The sequence below is a fragment of the Dromaius novaehollandiae genome, chromosome 23, assembly GCF_036370855.1.
Source record: "Dromaius novaehollandiae isolate bDroNov1 chromosome 23, bDroNov1.hap1, whole genome shotgun sequence".
In the NCBI taxonomy this organism is placed as follows: Eukaryota; Metazoa; Chordata; class Aves; order Casuariiformes; family Dromaiidae; genus Dromaius; species Dromaius novaehollandiae.
In genome coordinates this window covers 9,346,011-9,366,435 of record NC_088120.1, presented here as the reverse complement: position 1 = coordinate 9,366,435, position 20,425 = coordinate 9,346,011, and the positions used below count along the sequence as shown (strand labels likewise).

Sequence of the window (20,425 nt, the reverse complement as noted above, 5' to 3'; positions counted from 1 at the left end):
CTGGGCTGCTTCTGAACATGAGCGTTCCTGCCCGTCGACATGCCGGGAGCTGGCACGTGCGTGGGCCCAGCCTGGCTTCAGAGACCCTCGGTGCATGGGTTGTGTTTCCTTACGGCTCGGACCTGCCGCTGCCTCTGTCAGCAATGTGCATGTCGGCAAATGTGCTTTTGCATAAGAGGTGGTAACTAGGCTAAGGGGAGGAGGATCTGCCAACTGTTCCAGATGTAGCCCAGATTTGACCCAGGTTTTCTTTAATGTTTAATGTATGTTAATACTTCTTCTTGCAAGCTCTTAATGTTCCATTAACATCCCTGTTCCCTCCCCTGAATAGAGGAAAAGTTTTCTCCACGTGCTGCAGCCCAGCCTGCTCCAGCTAGCCCAGCTCTCCCACCACTCTGTGCTAAATGCTTCCTTTCCTGCAGCGAGTGCGTTACATCCTGCTCTGAAAAACCCTCAGGACCGTCAGGTGTTCCAGTTATTGCAGCTCCATGAATATGAGACAAGGGATGGTCAGCCAGAAACACTTGTTCATTTTCCTTTGGCAGTGATCACCTGTGGTGACCCTGGTGTGCCAGCCAACGGCATTAGGCTGGGCAGTGACTTCACCTACAACAAAACGGTGGTGTTCCAGTGCACGCCTGGGTACATGATGGAGTCGGACAGGGCCTCCTCTCTAGCTTGTACAAAAGACCGAACCTGGAATGGCACCAAACCTGCCTGCAAGGGTAAGACTAGTTGCTATAAATATCTGAGGATATAAGTTTTACAGGCCACAAACTTTCTGTAACTTGTGACAGGGAAATAGGCTGTTAAGAGAAACTACTGCGTAGTGCCTGGAGCCCACCTGTGAGTTTGTCAGTCCTATCATTCAATCTATACCCTGTGTTTATGGCACTTAGGCAATTTTTTCAACATAGCATGAACACCTTGCCATCTTTAGGTGTATCAATCATCGCAACATGCCTGAGAGGGAGGGAATTGCTATTATCCCTACGGTAGAGAAAGAAAAGTGAAGCACGGCGAGCTAAGTGACTTACTCTTCACAAAAACTCATATCAGACTTAAATGAAGCACACTGTTTTGCAGGCACACACTTTTTCAGCATTATCCAGAAGTCTGAAAAATGTTTCTTCCAACTCCTTTTGTTATTTCTTTATTCTGAGATTGCCTCTGTAGTTCAAAGATAGGAAAGAGAAATAATAGAAGAGTTGCAGGACAGACTGGATCTCTTCTGCCAGTGTTTTACTCACCCACCACGTGTAGATAAGGCTTGTAGCAGAATCTGCGTGCTTTGCCTTTTGCAATCTGAAAAATTTACCTGTCAGGATGCTGATATAAATGCAGACCACATAGAAACTTCCAAATATACTCCAATTGCTTCAGAGGCTGTTAAGAACAATTCTTACACTCCTTTTTCATTCTCACCACTGAACTAATGTTGCAGGAATAATACAGAGTGTGGCTAGGTCTCATTCGGAGGCCAGACTAATTTGCATGGGCTTTGTGTCTTTCTCAGTGCTCCCCTGAGCTAGAAAGCAAAGCACTGCAAAAATGTCATATTAAAACACCCCAGAGTGGATGAAATACAGACTAGCTGTTGATTTGACTACTAATCTGAAACTCAGCCAGGTTGTCCAAAATCTATGAATCTTTCAGGGAATCCTTGATGAGTTTTCATACTAAGTCAGGCTCCGTTCTTAACTTCAGTTGGAAATTGGCACAGACTCAGAAATCTGACTTGGCGATTTGGGATTTGGTTAACTCCAGACTTCAAAGTAAAATCCTAGGGTTTACAACTACACATATATCTGGAAAAGTTTTCACAGACCCTCTGCTAGCTCAGTCCTGGGAGGTATTCTCTGAGAGCAGAATATAACTTTGATCCTACATGAATTTCCTTGTTAATGGAAATAACTATGTTGAGAAGTCGTGAGAACTGAATATGCTTTTGGTTTTTACTCAGCTATCATCTGTAAATCCCCGCAAGCCATACCCAACGGAAAAGTCGTGGGCTCAGACTTCAGCTGGGGTGCCAGCGTGAGCTACGCGTGTTTGGAAGGATATCAGCTCTCCCTGCCCGCCATCCTCACCTGCGAAGGCAACGGGACTTGGAGTGGGGAAATCCCACAGTGCTTTCGTGAGTAGACAGCCATGCAGATGTTTGCATACAGCTGGGGCACGGGAATATGCTTAAAACCCAGTTGTTTGGTGTCTTCTCTCCCCCGTCTCTGGTCTACACGTAACTGATTTTAGCGTCATCTCTGCCATGCCTGGCAGTTCCGCAGAGGTGTAGGATTCTGTACCCATCACAGAGGGTGCAGGTGGGCTTTATAGGAGACCCTGTTTCTTTCCAACTTCAAGCGCTATACCCAGATTCATCTCACTTCAGCGAGCTGCCTGACTTTGCTCCCTCTCAGCCAGTGGAGCTGCATGTTTCCAGAAAGCAGTGTGGCCCTACTTAGATCCTTTTGGAGGATCTCTCTCCTTCTAACTACCTTGAAAGTTTAAGGAAGCTTTCCCAACAATTATGGGACCACCACTCAACACGCATGAAGTTAAATATCCAGTTGCCAAGTTTCCTACCTGTAAGCCCTTGGGAAGCCTTGGATTAAGTGAAGTCAGTGGAAATTTTGCCTGCTGGGAGAAATAATGATGCTCAGAGTGACTGTGGCCAAAAGTCTGAGCGCTTTCCTCCTCTCTGACACCAGGCAAATTGCTGCGTGCCTTTCTTGGCCGTCTCTGTGACAGGGAGGCAGTCATGGCCCCTTGGAGGTGTACTGGGAAGCAGTCAGTCACTTCACCCCTTTTTAAGTAGAAGCGAGGTCAGGTTTGCAAAGAGTCTCAGCACCGTGCATGTTCTCTGTGCACCAGATATCTTAAAAGCTCCGGCCCCTTCTCTGGGTGACTCCCTAGTGACTGAAGACTTCTGAAATCAGAGCTCTTGAAACTACCAAAGGCCTTAGAAGAAACGTTTGGGGAAGGGCACTCAGTTATTGCAGCAGAAGGGATGTTTTAGTTAGGGATGTTTTGTGAGGGCAGAGCTTTGCCTGGGTGGAAACCTGTATGCTTGATATAATAGCTAATACAAAAATTTAGTTAAACGTCTCATAATGATAAAGCCAGATTTGAGTTTCTTTTCTTGGCTGAATGGCTGGCAGCTGCACAATAGCCATTTTCATATTAAATTGTACAAAGCCCTGACTGTGTTCCTTACACCTTTCCCTAGATCTTATGTAATTAGTGGGCTTTCTGTGTGACACAGAACATAGCAATTTGACATTGTGCAATTAGAGGTACATTTTAAAGCTAAGCATACTGTTGTTAAAAAAGAAAAAGATGGGGGAGAAAGTGGAAGTTAATTAACAGCAATTGACAAAAAGACAGAATTGCAAGGAAGGTAGCCAGCAACACCTGCCACTAGTATTTTCCCAGGCATTCACAGAGTTTGATGGCAAGGAGTAGTCAAGTTTGGGCCATTAATAGACCCACCTTTAGCTTGTTAACATTGCTTGCTCTTGAGGCGGGCTGTCACAATCCTCTGGTCTCTTTGCCTGTTCCAGCTGTGTTCTGTGGTGATCCTGGGATACCAGCTCAAGGCAGGAGGGAAGACAGAGGCTTCACATACCGCTCTTCCGTCTCGTTCTCCTGCCTAGCCCCGCTAGTGCTGGTGGGATCAGCCCGGAGGTACTGTCAGTCCGATGGGATGTGGAGTGGGACCCAGCCCAGCTGCATAGGTAAGAGGAGACACCTCTGTCCTGCAACTACAAGCAAAGAGCTTGGAGTTGTCGCTTTGCTTTTCCCTTCTAGCAAACTTGATTTTTTGTCCTGTGTTTGCAGAAGTTAGTGTTTTATGTTTCTGTGAAAACAGGAACATCTTCCTTTCATATAGGATGATGCTTTTGCTTTTTCTGACTGCATTAGCAGGTGGCAAGCTGCCCCCCTCCTTCTCTTAGGGTTCGCTGCTTAGATTCAGTGCCTGTCCCCCTCGTTCTTGCCCCTGCCACCAATGGTGGTCAATGTATCATCCATCCGAGGAAGACGATCCCCCCTTAGCAGGTTGCTGTTTAGCATAGCTGTTCTGTTCCCAGAAACTTCAGCAGAACAAAGAGCTACCTAAAGGGTGCATGTAGGAGCTTGTATGTTCTCTGCTGCATTTGAATTACATCCAGAATAGCAGCTCCTAGAAGTATCAAGGTGCTATATACAGAGAACGAAGTCGTACACATTGCTTTACCTTTCTGTGATGTTGGGATTTAGACTTACATTTCCACGCGTTCCTCCTGTGCCCATTTTCTAGAGCTGCCAAAACCCTTTGAAATCGCAGGGTGGTCTACAATCATAATTAGTCACAGCATTCTCAGCCAATTTAAAACTCTAGCTACAGCCTTGAACTCTAGGGCTCTTGTGGTGGTAAACTGCACAGGCTATGTGCTGCTTGTGTTAACTGTCTACGTGAACACCACCATCACCATATTATCTGGGCATCTGGGGCAGAAACAGATTTTGGACTGTTCTCTGCTGTTTTCAACCATTCTGGCTTGCTAGCTACGTCTTAAATGCATCACCAATTACATGAATGTTAAAATACTCATGACCAGCTCTTCAAAGTCTTCCATCTTCCTCTTGATTTCACCATGAGTTTCGCACATACAAACTTTTGGGAGCTCCCCTTACACTTGTGAGTGTTGGCCTTAAATGCTACTGTTGGGATTCTCTTTCATGCTTCATCACTTTTTCACAGATCCTTATCCAGGATCCTGCCATAAATTCATGGCACGCCCCGCTCTAGAGCAGTGTACAAAACTGCAGCGTGACTGAACACGGCAAACAGTTGTTCATGCTGCTGCTGAAACATACTTTGAATTTGTCTGCCCAACACAAATGATGGGAAGGGAAAAGACTTGTGCATCTACAAAACCCTGATCCGAAACACCAGTTTCCAACACGGGCAGGCAAAGCTGAAGTGTTGTGTTTATTCAGCTTTCATCCATTTTTGAGGCATGTCAGATAGCCAGCACCATCAGACCCCCCAAATACAGCCGGGAGACTTGGGCTGTCTGCACTTCACCCTGCGCAATCCATCACCTTCCACCTCATCCATCGGATGGGGCTCCTTATTTATTTATTTTAGACACTGTGATTTATCTGGGGGCTTCCATGGAAACTGCATCAGTGATAAATGACAAAAGCACAGCAGAGCTGAATGACAGAAAATGAATTAGTTTGTGTGGTGCAGCCCCAAATTGGCTGCATTTTGTGTTCCTTGTTTAGTGACTCACCACAGCTCCAAGGACCTGGGGAGAACACCAAGAAATGCATAATGCACAGTGTGAAGAGGCTGATTTGTCAGGTCATACGGAATAAAAACATAAAAATAAAAAGCCGTTAGATACAGAAGTCAGGTTCCATTTTCCTGTAGCTGCAACAAGAAATGACAGGCCGTCTCTGTTCCCTCTCTGTGTTGGATTGCTGAGACTTTCCTTAGAGAGTTTATTTCTTCTCTTTCGCAACCATGTTAACTGGAATATTTAAAGTAAGTATAGAGAGGGACTTGCTGTGGGAGATGCAATCCTTCTCATAGCAGTATTGAGTGTATCAAGGACAGAAAAGGCTGGGAATCCAGACAAGACTCTCATCTGGCTTTACTGAGATTCTGCAGTGCTCCAGCTCCCTGCAAACGCAGCCACTGCTCCTCCTGGCCAGGGTACCTGAGCATCCTCGCAGATGGCACTGCATGGTGATGGTGCTCCTGTGGAGCAGGTTACCTGCTTCTGCTCCGTGCAGTGTTGTACGTAGCACGTGTGGTTTTTGCAGCTGCCTCATCTCACTCTTGCACACCCTTGAGAAGAACTCGAGGGCTTGGAATCGCACTGTCGACACAGCGTGTCAATATATGTTGCCTTTGGGGAACTCAGCACCCAGGTCTCCAGCTGTTCTCATCTCATCTCAGAAAACGATCTTTTCAGCTTTGCTCTGACCTTTTGAGCTAGTGCTCAAATGGCGCTGATGCTCTAAGCCGAGCTGTTCCGTGGCAGACCCGGCAGGGCCTGTCCAGGCACTGTGTAATAATCACAGCCAACTGGGCCGGGTCTAGTGGAAGATGTTTTTCAGCTGCTGCTGCAGCTGCCTCTCAGGTGGGGACTTGGTTTCCTTTGCTCAGTGTGGGATGCTAATGTAAATGCAATGCATCTCTGTCCTAATTTTGTCGATTCCCCGCTACCATCTGCACACTGCAAAAAAAGAAAGTGATAGATGCTAGAAGAGTAGCAACAAGTATTCCTGCTGAATTGAGCGTGTTCATCTTCTGATAGATTGAGACCGAATGAGGCGTAAAGAGAGATTATGTATCTGAGATACGTTAACGTTTCCAGCCCCCATCTATCACCACAAAATAGCAAGGTCCCTGGGCGAGTGAGTGACGGCAGAGCAAAGCCCAGGGGGCCGAACCCGCTGCCCAGGCCCAGGAGAGGACAAGGTCGATGCAGCCCTCGCTGGAGCAGGGGGGCAGCCGGGGCAGAGAAGGGCACAGTGCCAGAGAGCCACATGCTTTACTCCTGGTATATAGAATGGAAAAGGGAAGAGAAATATACCTGACACGAGATTTATGTTCTCATGTTTTCTCCTGAGTGATAGAGTGCCTCTTGTTAGGTTGTGTTGGAACAGTCAGGGACTTAAGAAACAAAAATATCCGTGTATTTTTCCCTGTTGCTATGTATTCCTTCTGCAGCAGAATATTGCTGTCTTGTTGCAGAGGTGCAGCATGGGCTTTCTGTGTGGAGAGCAAGGGAAAGCAGAGCTCTGATGCGTCTCTCGCAAATGCTGCTTTAAAACACCGTGTCTGTTCTTTCCTTTCAAGACCCCAGCCTCACAACGTGCGCAGACCCTGGCGTGCCTCTCTTCGGGATGCAGAACAACTCCCAGGGCTACCAGGTACCGTGCCGGCAGCCCAGGGTGCCCTGGCTGCGCTGCGTTGCTTGCTGCGGTTAGCTCTACCCGAGTCCTTACCTGGATTAATGCGTCTTCCTGCGAGTAGGACATCATGGCGTGCTCCATGAGACCTCCGAGTGCATTTGGGCTGGATTAGCTAGCAATGCATTATTTATGATATTAATTATAGTGCTAATTAATAGTTATTAGTGTAATTAAATTCACATTGGAGACCTAATTTCCATTCGTTTTCAGACTAAATCCTGTAGGTGGTTTTACTAATCTCGGCTCCCATACAGTCAGAAATCAATGGAATGGAGAGAGAAAAACAAAGCGATTCCCCAGCGCCCTCCACCTGCGGACCCCGCGGCCGGCCTCGCAGCTCCCCTTCCCCTGCAGCCGTGGGAAGGGCCGCGCGGCTGGGGTGCTTAATTCTGTGCAGCTACTCCTGCCAGAGTGGATCTTTTCAATTTTGCTGCTAATTAGTTGTCTTAATCTTGGGTTTTAGTGAATTAATTCTAGGTTTTAATTAATACTAAGGCACTGGGTAAGTCTGGCTTTTGTAAGGGTTGCCAGTCTGAGGGCTGCACGCCGTGGTGGAGCCCCTCGGGTGCTCGCGTAGGGGATGCGGGGACGGTCGGAGGAGTGCTGCAGGGAAATCCTGCCGTTCGGCGCGGTACGGAGGGACCTCAGCTGCCAACGAGAGTCTCCAGGAGCCAGTGTGTGATAAAACCTGACTGCAGGGCCTGCGAGGAAGGGGTACCGCGTGCATGGTACGGCCTCGCTGGGGAGGGCAGGCAAGATGCTCCAAGCCCTACTCGGCATTTTTATATTCGGCGTATTCTGGTTTTAAAGCATAAACCAGTTAAAATAACGTGGATCAAAGCCAAACAGTATCGTAGTGCCAACCTGTTTGAAGCTGAAAGTGAGACTGACAAATCCACCTTCATTATCTTATTGAAACAAAATGCAAAAAGTAAACAGCCCTCAGAGAGTAAATATACCTCAAAAATGTTGAAAAGTCAGTTGTCAGTTTTTATGATCCTTTTCACCATTCACAACCCAAATTGGCATTTACAATATGAGTAAAGGATGTTCAGTTTTGCTAGTTATTTTGAATATCCCTTTTGACAAAAATCTCAGCCATTTCCAAATATCACCTGTGCCCGATGCTAACTTGGGTGTATTTATATGACGTAAAGCCTTGCCTGTCCTTGAAAGAAGCAACTCTCTGCACAGTTGACAAAGGCAGCAGTTTTCCAAGGGCTCTGGAAGCTTTCTTGATACTCGACTCTGGCAGAGTGGTAAGCACAGAAAGCAAGTAACTCACCTTTTTGGTAGATAGAGGAGGAAAAACTGTGTGTGTGTTATTATAAGCATGGGTGAATTATGTTACACTGGAAGATTCGGTGTTTTGTCTCCTGTTGAAACAGGTGGGAAGCATAATTCTTTTCAAGTGTCAGAAAGGATACCTGCTCCAGGGATCGACCACCAGGACCTGTCTCCCCAACCTGACGTGGAGCGGCATGCAGCCGGACTGTGTCCGTAAGTGTTGGGAGAAGTTTTATCGAGGGCAGCACGTGCCTTTGACCATGCTGTTGCCTTGTTTTGTTGTTGCTGCGCTTCACCGTGGCAATAGCTGCCTCTTCCGAGGTGGTAATTTTGTGGGAGGGCTCTCAAAGGCCATATCCTTGAAGAAAAGGGAGATCGCACAATCAGTCGACTTGACTATACCAGCAGCCAGTTTTGATTTCAGATGGATTTTTAATTCTCCCCTCCTTAGAGAGGCAATTTGAGGTGAGACTTTGTTTTGTGTTTCTGAAACCGTATTCGATGGCAAAGATGTGAGCTCACGCTCCAGGGACTGAGGTTAACATTTAGCCAGAAGGCCTCTCCAGCACAGGGATGTTTCTCCTGGTCTTTAATAACTTGTTGCTCTTTCTTTCAAGCTGTCCATCATCTTTTCCCTGCTGTAGCAGAAGGAATTTAATTTAATGTATTTAAGCTGTAATATCCATCGTGGCCTCTGTGTCATTTTATCATAAGTATTAAATGCTTCTCCCTCTCCCTTGTGAGACGGTTTATTGGTGAGATGTATTCTGGTTAACAAACCCTATCGGTCCAGCTGCTGCGAGCAGCCCAGTCGGGTAGCCCAACGCGGGAGCCAGCCTTTAACGTTTCTTTCCAGCGGCATCGGGGAGGGGGGCAGCTGCAGAGGAAGGCGGCTACCCCCTCTGCTTGCCGTGGTAACGCGAGCATGACCCCAGCTCGCAGCCTGCCTCTCTCTCTGCTGAACTGGAAGATTGCAGGGATGAGGGAACAGCTGTGGATTTAAGTAGGGTTTTGCTTCTGTTGCTAGGTGCATTGACAGCAAAGATGTGTTTTTGGCTTCCTCATGCTAGCAAGAGTGGCTGAGTTGTTGGCTTTAGGTTTTCTGTAAAGCTTCCTCCGTCTGCAGCGAGGAAGGGCAGAATTAGATGCAGTTACTGCTCATGCAGCGCTGAACCGTCACCTCGTGACTAGGGCTGCGGGCTTGGAGCCGGGACGGCGAGATGCTGCTTTATGGCTGCGCGAGCTGGGGTTAGTCTCAGCCTTTCTGGGTTTTATATTTCATCCTCTGCAAAATGAGGATGTAGATAATACCTCATGAAGGCTGCTGAGGATTTGCTTTCATTCATGAGTAGTTTGAGAGCTATAGAAAGGGGAAATTTATGATGCGGGTGAGAGTGAGCTTCCCGGTTGTATGATTTATTAGCTTTGTGTTGTAACTTCTCAAGGAAAACAGTGGCACATTTACAGCAGGACCTGACAGAGCAGGGCAGACGCGTGCTCTCTCTGGTGGCAGGGAGCTGGGCAAGCCGATCTTAGGTTTCTGTGGGCCAAATCCCAAAAGCTAGTGAGCAATTATAGGAATTTATGACTGTTGCACACTTCTGAGGACTTGCTCTGTGATCCTATTGACAGGCAGGTGCAAATCATTAGTAAGCACCCATCCTGTGAAGAGAGGCTTTAAAAAAAGCAGATGCATCCTCACCCCCCCCCCCGACTCGCTGCTTGACCTGCCGGACCTCGACGTGCTGTGACGGTAGCTCAGCGCAGCTTCGCCTGCGGGCAGCTTTCTGCCTGGGGCACAGTGTCGGGGTCGGGGTTGAGAGGAGGGTGGCTGCCCAGTGTCTTTTCCTGGTCTTTCCAAGTACAGTTACAAAGGAAAGCATTAAAAATAGGGTTTTTTCCCTGCTTGGAGGTAGCTGTAATGATTTGAGCACAAGAAGTTCAGACTTCTGCTCAGCTTCAGGAGGGTAAATGGAATTTTCTTCTTTTACGTGTGTCAGACACAAGATCTTTGGCATCATTCAGTTAGGAGGTTTTTTCCTTAAAAGGTGAGGGATGACAGAGCCTGATTTTCAGTTCATGGAAGCTGGACCTGAATGAGGGATCCCCTGAGAGCTTTAGGCAGAAAAAGCAATCTAGCCAGCGAGGCAAGGGAAATGGTCTCATTAATTCACCTGGCTGGGAAAAATCTGGGCATGGCAGGGTCTCCCTCAATGCTCGGAGAAAACTTTTGCTCAAAAAGCTCTTTGAAGTGAATTCCGGCCCTGCTGGCATCATGTTGTCGTTCTTCTGCCTTCCTGTGTGTGCGCAGACGGTGTCTCCCATCTCCGTTTTTCCCAATCTTTCAGCTCATCACTGTAAACAGCCGGAGACCCCCTCCCATGCCAACGTCGGTGCTCTGGATCTGCCGTCTCTGGGCTACACCTTGATCTATTCCTGCCAGAGCGGCTTCTACCTCACGGGAGGCTCCGAGCATCGAACCTGCAAGGCAGATGGCAGCTGGACGGGGAAGCCACCCATTTGCCTCGGTAAAAGCTCGGAGCACCATAACCGCGGTTTGGCCAGCCTGTATTTCCTATACTGACAAGCCTGTATAGGCTTTCCTACATCGGCACTACCACAAGAAACGTCTCAGCAGTCTTAGATGCTGCAATATTAATCGGTCGTGGGTTTGTCCTTCTTTTCCAGCGGATGTCCGGCCCAGCGGGAGGCCCGTCGGCACTGCGCGGGACCCGCCGCTCGCCAAGGTGTCAGGTACCGTCGCCAGGCTTTTCGTCCGGAGGGAGCTGTAGGACGAGATCTTAGACCTGCCCCACGGCAAACTACCGATGCCATCCCCTCCTGCCCGCCCTGGCGTCAGAGCACGCAGAAACCTGACTGTTCCCTGCAGATCGTAAAACCATCGGGCAAAAGCAACCCGCGTGCCCCAGCCCGGTCGTTCGTGCTCCGCTGGAGAACGGGCCTCGGGGGAGCCGGGCACCAAGGTCCACTGGCCTCCCCAGGGCACCCCTGAAACTCTAGCCCTCCACAGTGCTTTAGATTAGAGCCTTTTTGAAACTTTTTTTAAAAAAAAAACTTTTGCAAAGAACCTATTTTTGGTGTTTGTTTGTTTTTTAAAATTTCAAGGCTTTTTTTGTCAAAACACCAAAATTAATGTCATCAGCTTGTTTGTTCTCCTCTCTTTCCCTTTTGTACTCACTGATGAAAAAGCAGAAGGAGAGTAGGTGGGATCTGAGATACTTAAATACGTATTTTTGAATTGAGGAAGAAAGAAATTTGTTCTGTTTTGATTCCTGAAAAATAACAATAAATGGCGGTGCTCTTGTTTCTTTGCATGCCCCATTGCTGTGGTTTCTAGTGCCTGCAGATGTGTTTGCAAGGAATTCCCTTTGGAAAGGCTCCTATGAGTACCTGGGGAAAAAGCAGCCTGCAATGCTGTCTGTCACTAGCTTCGACCCTGCCACCGGTAAAGTCAATGCCACGTTGATAGACCACAGTGGAGTGGAGCTCCAGCTGTCTGGTAAGGATCTGACACCGGCGGTTTCTGGGGAATTACACTTACGGTGTTGTCACATCGTTCACCTCTGATAAGCAGCATCACAAAGCAAAGGACTCTGTGCTCCCTTATCTGAATTATGTTGATTGCTTGACAGAGTTTGACAGAATCACCCAGTTTTGAAGTCTCTGATCTTTCACTGGACCAAAATGAACAGAATCGTGTACCTGGGCTTGCTTTGACTCCACCTGAGAGCAGCTCCGGGCAGTCCGTAGTCTGTTCCCTTTGTGCGGGAGTGGCAGACCTGTAGTTAAATACAAAGAGGATTAAATGACATGAGTACCCTTGTCCCTGTCCTCTGGGGAGCACCATGTTGTTACCAGTCCAGTAACATAAGCAAAACATTAGCAGTTGAGTCTCTTCCCATGTGCAAAATATCTTTAATATCCAGAGTTGGGGGCACATAGGGTTGTGTTCTTGTGGTCCGTCTCCTGATACGTTCCAGTGGTAGGTTTACAGGAGCCGTTGCCCACTCTAAGAAGATAAGCTGGTTTCTCTATTCTCTCAGGTAGAAAATTAATTACTTTGACCCCAAATGGGTTTTTTTTGTGATCTAATGATTAAAAATTACTTATTTTCCAGGCTTTTACAAGAAAGAAGATGTGCACCTGCTTCTCCAGGTTTATCAGATAACGGGGCCAGTGGAGATCTTTGTCAACAAGTTCAAAAATGATAAATGGGCTCTAGATGGACACGTAAGTGCACGGGCACATCGTACACAAAGTAGCTGGTAGCAATATTAGGCTTTTATCCTCCAGTGAGCTGCCGGCCTGCAGGGAACGTGGGGCAGTCTTCCAGCGTGCAAGGTAACATTGCAGGAGCAGTCTGCTCTTCCCCGCTCCCTCCCAGCTGTGTGTTTTCCAATTGCTCTGTGTTTTTAAATCTGTAAGTTTTCCAGTTAGCACTAAAGGAGGAACCAACATGACTAATTCCATTTTAGCATTTTATGTCTGTTAAACATTGAGCTAGAAGAGCTAATCTTCCCTCATGGAGTGAACTTTTCACCCCAATTTCTGTGTCTGGTAACTTCCCATGCCCTTAAGAGACCCACTGGAGCTTAGAAGTGTGCATCTCATTGACCTATGGCCAGTTGTAGCCCGGAGCCATCGCTATCCCTTTTGAATCAGCAATATGGTCTGTAGCTTATTGCAAACAAGATTTTTTTTTCCCCTTGAGAAGTCTTAACAAGTTGTTGGGCAGTTGGACTTCTTGAAAAATACCACAGTTTTCTGTGCAATTGAATTAAATTAATGCTGTGCATAAAATTCAAAGAGACTGCGGAAATGGAGCAACAACTGCTCATAAACAGTTGGTTAGAGTAAGGTCTCACGCAAAGCCCGGCTGCTGTATTGCTGGGGCTGTTATTGGGAGCTGACAGCTAAACTTCATGTGCTGTGGCAAATAGCACCTTAGAAGAGAAGAGTTTGTTTGCTCTGTTTTATGCCCTAGAAGTTTTTTCTGTCAGATATAACTGTGAACTACTTAGTGCCAGTCTGCGTTTTCATATGGCATCTCCTAGCGCACATACAAGCACTTCCCAGGCCTCCAGACTCCCTTGACCATGTTTATGTCTCCCCAGGCACTGGTATTCCTAGTAAGATTTGGAGGCATGACTGCTGAGAAAGTCATAGCTTCGGTACTCTCTGTAATTATTGTAGAATTTTTTTATGTAGACACTCGCATCTGTAACTGCAAGCAGATACAGGGCCCAGGGACAAAATGGGTGCTAACAAGCCAAGAAAAGGTAGAAAAATCCATTAGTCTTTGGCCTCTCTCATTACAGGTCTCATCAGAATCATCAAGCGGCACGTTTGTGTACCAGGGCTTTGTGCGCGGCAAAGGGTTCGGGCAGTTTGGCCTTCAGAGACTTGGTAAACTTTCTCTGATTACTCTTTTTTGCCTTGATTGCTGAAAGCTGGATTTTGGTGGTAGTGGAAGTTTTCAAACCTGAAACACTTTTGCTGTCCCTGGCTTTAATTCTCAGCCCTGCTGGGCCAAGTCTGCAGCAGGTGGAAAACCCTTTGGTGCTGCTGGGCATTTTAACACTGGCCTTTCCTCCTTCCTTGGGAGGCTTCCCCAGCCTTCCCGTGTCCTCCTCTGCGCCCGTTCGTTGGCCACCAGCACCGTACGCCCTGCTCCAGGTGAAACTTGTCCTGCAGGGGTGCAGGGGGAGAGGTGCCATCGCCTCTGCCTCATGTGCCGCAGCACTCGTCACACTGCGCAGGAGGACAGGAGTCCCAATTGCCGGTATTTCCACCATGGAGGTTGCTCCTTTCTGGCCTCCAGTTCCAGCCTGCACAATGGTTGCAGTAGCTCTGCCCTGGCTTGTGTTTAAAAACTAAATACTTTAAACATTGGATACTGTGGCAAGAGGGACTGAACCCTTCCTTGACTTGGATAGCCCAAGATTTGGAGGAGATGAACAATACAACTTAACAAAAGCATTTTTAACTTGGGAGCTTAAGTTAGAGATCTAAATGAACAGGTTTCTATTCAAAGAGGGTAAGAGCTTTGGAGGCACAAACAGCATCTGGGGTTTTTTCATGTTACTAGATGTCCCAAGACCCATTACCACTACAGAAAGCATCTTCATTTCACTTCAGGAAATCACTGAGGCACATGAAAGCTTAAACTACCCGAGGTCTAAGCTCCTAAATCTCTCTTAAATTGTGACGTGAGTTCTTAGATCTGTTAGGAGTTTTGGAATCTGACCCCTGAGTCTTGTCACCTTTATAGAGATTTAGTTGCACTTTATTCCAGCCTTTGGAAGTCTCCCTTAAAGCCTAACTTTAAACTTGCAAGTAGCTGCATTTTTGCAAAAAAAACCTATTTACATCTCTATTTCTACTTTTGAATAAATTATGATGCCCAAACTAGGCTAGATCTCCAAAACATTCTGCATATAACTTGGAAGCTTTGATTACCTTTTAGAGCAACACTTGCAATTATCTTGTTCTCTCATTGAAGATGTAACCCATAACTCAAGCAAGCCACATTTCTTGCAGTTTTGGTGTGAAATGTGTTTATTTGTGTTGTGTTTCAGACATCAGCATGATTGAAAATGATCCGGAATCAATAGGACACCATTTTGCTTCAAACAGCAGTTCTGTGGCAGCTGCCATTCTTGTGCCTTTCATCGCCCTGATTATTGCAGGGTTTGTGCTTTATCTCTACAAACACAGGTGGGTGTCAGGAATGAGGCCAGTAAGTGAAATAAGTTAAGGGGGCTGACGGAAGTATTTGTGAGCTTGTCTGGAGAGTAACACCCTAGTTCTCTTTTAATTCAGGAGGTGAAAAAATAATGGAGCGAGTGTGTGTGGAGGGGAGAGAGTGTTAGGAGAACTTTGTCGTCTTTATGACCACTGATAAGATTTGTAGCAACATCAAATAAAATAAGGCAAAATAAATTTTATACTTCAGCATTCATGATGGCTTTGCATACGTTGTAAATTAGTTATGTCTCGTGATCGATGCATTGCTGGGAAATGCTGCTGTGCTGCAAAGAGCAGTGTAGATTGGCTGCTCTGCGGAGGGAGCATGGTCAGGGCTATGCCAAAGCCTGGAGAGCTTCCTGTGCTGCAGGTCTATAGTAGGATTTGCTATAGATCCCTTCTGCCTTACCCCGATGTCTTACCTCCTTCCAAAGCAGCTTTTTCCTTAGTCCTGTCTGTGCTTTGCTGCTGGCTACAGCAGGAGTGGCCGAGACCTCTCTGGATTTTCTCTCTGGCATCCTGCAGGAGAAGACCAAAAGTCCCGTTCAATGGCTACGCGGGCCACGAAAACACCAACGTCCGAGCAACGTTTGAAAACCCGATGTATGACCGAAACCTGCAGCCCACGGACATCATGGCCAACGAGACGGAGTTCACAGTCAGCACCGTGTGCACAGCTGTATAGCACTCGTCCCCCCGCGCGGTGAGTGGGCAGGGAGGCAGCGCGCCGTGCCGCGCGGCCCTTCTCCCATCCGACCCACGCTGGCCGTGGTGGAAATCCCGGTTAGCTGGTGAGCGGGTGTCCGCGCTGCGGACCACGGCCTCGCTGGGGCAGCGTGCCCAGGTGGGGTCTCGATCCTCCATGCAGGCTGTCCAGGGCCTCATATTTGCCCCTTTTAGAAGTCATCCCGTGGGCTGGACCAAAGCGGTGGCACAGTTGAGGCCTGTTTGCCCACGAGATCTTTGATGTTTTCCTGCCTGGGCACGAAGAATAACTTCATACCATAAAAGCCCCCTGTGGCCCTAATGGCCACCTCTGGGCTGGAGAGTTTTTAGTCCGTAAAGAAGCTGTTGCAGGCTTTGCCAGCGTTTCTGTCGTAGTAACAAGCTGTTTCTTTCTCTCTCCCCCTCCTTTCCCGTGGTCCCAGACTCCTCCGGGGCGGGTATCTAGTCGACCATCGTGTTTCACTTCACCAATCTCCGTCCCTTCTCTGCCCTCCCCGTCTCCCTCCTCCCGACCTCGCCGAGGCTCTGGAGAAGCTGCTGCACCGTGCTGGACTTCGCGTCGACTCGGAGAGACCGCGGGGCGTCCCGCGTCGCCCCGGCCCGCGACGGGGCTGCTCCGGCCCCGCTGCTCCTGCCCAGCCTGCCGGCAGCTCGCGGCCCCATGCCGAGACCTCGCGCGCGGCCTGGGGGGACCGGGGAATCGGGCGAGACGAAGGCTCTCACAGCCCGCGCTCTGCGGGGAAGCGTGGCCGTTCTCGGGAGGGAACAGCCGGGTCCGTGTGCGCAACCAGCTGCTTTCGGGAAGAGCTCGTACGACAGAGGCGAAGGCAGGTTGCGCTGCACAAGGTGCCGATCGGGTTAATTGAAAATAGCAGTTCTGGAGCGGGATGAGTAGCTTCTGTGTCGTGTTTGGTTTTGTGGGTTGTTTCTTTGTCGCTTTGCCTAACACAGGGTTTTTACAGAGGAAGGATTTTCAGATGGGACCTTTCCTGCAAGAGAAGCAAAACTTTTCAAGTTTTTCTCCTCTTCCCCGTATTTAACTTTCCTCTGTAGATTCTCGTTGGGTTTCTTCTGCCCCGTGTTCATTTTAATGTTGTTTCTTTGGAAACTGAGGCCGCTTTCAGGGCCGATAAGGAGACCTCTCCCCATCCCCGGCCCTCTCCGTACAGCTCTCAGTGTGAACTGCCCCCCGACGCCCCAGCGAGGAAAGTGCCGACGGACACGAAGGCACAAAAACCTCTTTAAAAATAACTCTAACAAATACTGATTTTCCCCCAAAAGCATTCAAAAGCCTTTGCCCTTTCCACATTGATCCTCCAAATGGCAATGCAATAAGAGTTTTAATTTCTATCCAGAGCTGTTTGCTTTATTTCCCTGGGGCAGAAAGGTTGGCTTGGCTTTCGCGAGCACAGATAAGGCAGCTTGACATTTCTCCTTCCTTACAAAAGACGGACGCTTTTGTGACGGCACTGCCCTCCTCTCATAAAGAGGAGAGAAGCTCTTGTTGGTTTAGGATTTTAGTCTGTTTGGTTTGGGTCGCTCTTTTGTAGGCCAGGCTGGGATCAAAGAAGGCAACAGTACCGTTTTGCCAAGCTGTAAGTCAAGCGCCTCTCCGAAGTGCAGCCGGCTCAGAGCAGCGTTAGAGCCAATGAAGGAGCCCTTTGCTGTAGGAGACTCGAAGGGGAAACAAAATTAAAAGACATGGGGTGGTGTTTATGTCCATGCTTTCTTTTCAACACTAGCTTTCCCCCACCTAATGTCAGCTGAGGTTTTGTCTAATGAAAACCACACGGTAATTCCTTTTCCCGTTTTGTTTTTGCTTTTACTTGTGCATGTGTGTGCGTGCACGTGTGTGTATATATAAATATATATATTTTTTTTTACTTCTGTCTCTTACTCAGAGCTCTTAGAATAAGCAGCGCTCTGCAGCCTCTTTGCTGAACTGCCAGCCTGCCAAAAAATGCCGTCCCTGCTCCCCAAAGCACGCGGAGCCGTTGCGGTTTGTCGGGAGAAGTGGGTGCCGGTGCGCGTGCGAGCAGAGCCCCGGGGCAGTGTGCACGGCGCGTAGGGCCGGATCCGGCCACGAAGGAGCGTGTCCTGCAGCAAGGTGCCCTCCCAGCTCGCGCCAAGTAACCTGGCAGGGCCGGGGCAGTTCTGCAGCTCTGGCTGGCAGCGGAGGTAGGTCCCTTCAGAGGGCAAAGGCAGGCTGGGGGCACCTGGCCCGCCTCAGCGGTCCCCCGATGGCGTGCACGGACCCGGGACCGGGCTGGAGCCGGGGCCAGGGCTCGTCCCCCCTTGCCCATCGTCTGCCGGGCGGCTGCGGCGGAGCCGGGGAGCTGCCTCCGCTTCGCACGGGCGGACCCGTGGTCCGGCTGCGCTCCCGGCTCCGCTGCCCCTGTCTGCACATAGGTCTCTGGCTCCTGATCCAGCTCTGCCCCCGGCCCACGCCGGACCCCCGCAGGTCCCCTCCCTAAATTAGGCTGATTGGTGCCCTTGGCTGGTCCCGCAGCCCCTTCTCCCTTTCTTTGTCGAGCGCAGGGCCGGGCTCGCCCGCGGAGCAGGTCCCGCAGGCAGGGCCCGGCTGCCGTCCCTCCTGCCCTGGCGCCGGTTACCGCAGCGTCCCGGCACTCCTTGTTTCGGTCCAATAAACCCCTAACAGCCGGGAGCCTTCCCGCAGCGGCAGAGGCTGAATCTCGCCAGGCTCCTGTCACCGAGCTGAAGGAAAATCTCTCCCCGTAGCCGGCCGAGCCGCTGGCCCCCGGCGCAGGCAGCTCATTGCGCTGCGTGCAGGGGTGACGTGCACGTGTCCACGCACACATGTAACCACGCTCGACAAAAACAGGCCCTGCGTTTGCTTTTCAGACCTTTCTGAATCCCACTCAGCCAGTGCAATAGCCAGGAGAAGCATGTGTCAAGGTGTAAAAAGCACCCGAGGTATTTTAAGAGCGAGGCAGGGAGAAGGGAGGCTCTCCTTAAACAAGACTTGCTGCTTTCAGCCTGTTACCTACCATTTTCCACTGTTGCCCAAACAAGAAAGGAAGCAGAGGGAGAGGGTTGTTCCATTTTTTTGCAAGCTGGCTGGGACCTGATACGTGACATTCTCCATTTTTGTGCCCAGCAGATTTGCATTATGTTTAAAAAAAAAAAAAAAAAGAAAAAAGAAAAAAAGGCAAAACAAAAAAAAGAAAAAAGAAAAAATCCCTCTTTTGTACAGAGATATATTTTTATGAAGCAAAAGTTTGTACAGTTAAAAAAAGACACAATGTAAATGTTTTTTTTCATTATTGTAGTAAACGGTAGTGGAAGATCAGCTTTTTTTTGTAAATGTAATAAAATGTATAAATATGGTTTACATAAAAGTGTAAATATGTAATCTATACATACACTTGGCTTGTCTGCAATATATACAGTTTAATTTATCTGTCTCTGTATATGAGGCTTTTCATTGTGTCCAGGCATACTTTACTGAATTTGAAAGCTATTTTAAATTTTTGAATTAAAATAAAATATAAATTTTTGCATTGCTTTTCTTACATTTCTCTGGTGCCTTTTTCCTGAGCTGTCACGGATTTCTCCCAGGCTGCTCCCGGTGCCGCCCCGCACGCGGCTGACGGCGCGGGAGGCTCTTGGCCGCGGGTGCAGCGGGACCGGACCGCCTGGGCGGGCGACGGGCGCGCGGAGGTGTTTGCGGGAGACGAGATGGGCTGCGCATGTTGGCTTTTGCTTGACCTTCTCTTCCAGCCAGGGCTTCAACCGCAAGCGGACGCCCTGACCTGCAGGCTCTCTGAAACCCCGGCCATAAACGAGGTCCTTAAAAAGCAATCCAAGTCCTTGAGATTGCGATTTATTTCTGAACATCAATACCGGAAAGAACCCAAAACGCCCCAGCTCCCCGAAGGGAGGATCGCTGCTCTTAACAGTTCTCAATCCAGGTCCGGTGCGGAATTCGCATTGCTTGAAGTTGGAAATAGAAAGTTTCCTAGCTGGAAAAGGATAGTGAACGCATTGGTACGTTTCTACTCTTGTGCTTTCAGAGAGTGTCTGAAGTTGCTGGATTTTTAGTGATACGTAAGCAGGTTTTTATTTCTGGTTCTCCCTATGGAGCCTGACAGTGTTTTTGGTCTGAGCCGTTTTCAGGATTATCTTGGGGCTCCCCACCACGGTGCTTTTCCAACTGCGTTTTCCAGCATCGGCTCAAGCATAACCCGTTCTCCTCCCGAGCGGGCTGGAAATAACCTCACTGCAGCCCAGGTAGGAAGGATCAGCTTCGATGACCTAAGGATCCTTCGATGCCGCAGAAGGGATGCTAAAGCACCCGGCAGGCAGCGGCCGCTCTCGGCCTGGGCTCCCTCCGCACCTCCCGGCAGGAACGACGCTGCCCGGGGGGAGAACAGGGGCTGGCAACCCCGGGGCCACCCGGCCCCCTCGTCCCTTCTCCTCTCCTCTTGCCACAACTCCAAATAAAATATTTCCTAGCTTAAAAACCAAGGCTCTGTAAGATGAGACATCTGCACCAGCGCGAAAGCGTAATCTTCTCAGACCCTGGAGAAAGGTGCTGCCAGACAACAGATTAGTCATTTAATTGCGGCAGCGATCAGCCTGGAAGGAAGCTGCACGCCTCTGCCAAAACGGAGCGGTTCATCGGTCCCTGGGACCGCGTTGAAAAGCGGCT

The 20,425-nt window shown here is 48.9% G+C and overlaps 1 protein-coding gene across 4 annotated transcripts in view; it reads left to right on the top strand.

Moving 5' to 3' along the window:
* CSMD2 (CUB and Sushi multiple domains 2) overlaps window positions 1-19,286 on the top strand; it is a 326,291-nt gene extending 307,005 nt beyond the window's left edge. For all 4 annotated transcript variants that reach the window (XM_064525206.1, XM_026104637.2, XM_064525207.1 and 1 more), the window contains 13 exons: window positions 546-725; window positions 1,964-2,137; window positions 3,561-3,734; window positions 6,857-6,930; window positions 8,361-8,472; window positions 10,608-10,787; window positions 10,948-11,013; window positions 11,618-11,779; window positions 12,398-12,510; window positions 13,599-13,686; window positions 14,859-14,997; window positions 15,553-15,730; window positions 16,176-19,286. In XM_064525206.1, coding sequence (XP_064381276.1) covers window positions 546-725; window positions 1,964-2,137; window positions 3,561-3,734; window positions 6,857-6,930; window positions 8,361-8,472; window positions 10,608-10,787; window positions 10,948-11,013; window positions 11,618-11,779; window positions 12,398-12,510; window positions 13,599-13,686; window positions 14,859-14,997; window positions 15,553-15,712 — 1,622 coding nt within the window. In that variant the 3' untranslated portion in view covers window positions 15,713-15,730; window positions 16,176-19,286. The remainder of the gene's footprint in view (window positions 1-545; window positions 726-1,963; window positions 2,138-3,560; window positions 3,735-6,856; window positions 6,931-8,360; window positions 8,473-10,607; window positions 10,788-10,947; window positions 11,014-11,617; window positions 11,780-12,397; window positions 12,511-13,598; window positions 13,687-14,858; window positions 14,998-15,552; window positions 15,731-16,175) is intronic.
* Window positions 19,287-20,425: the final 1,139 nt, after the last annotated feature.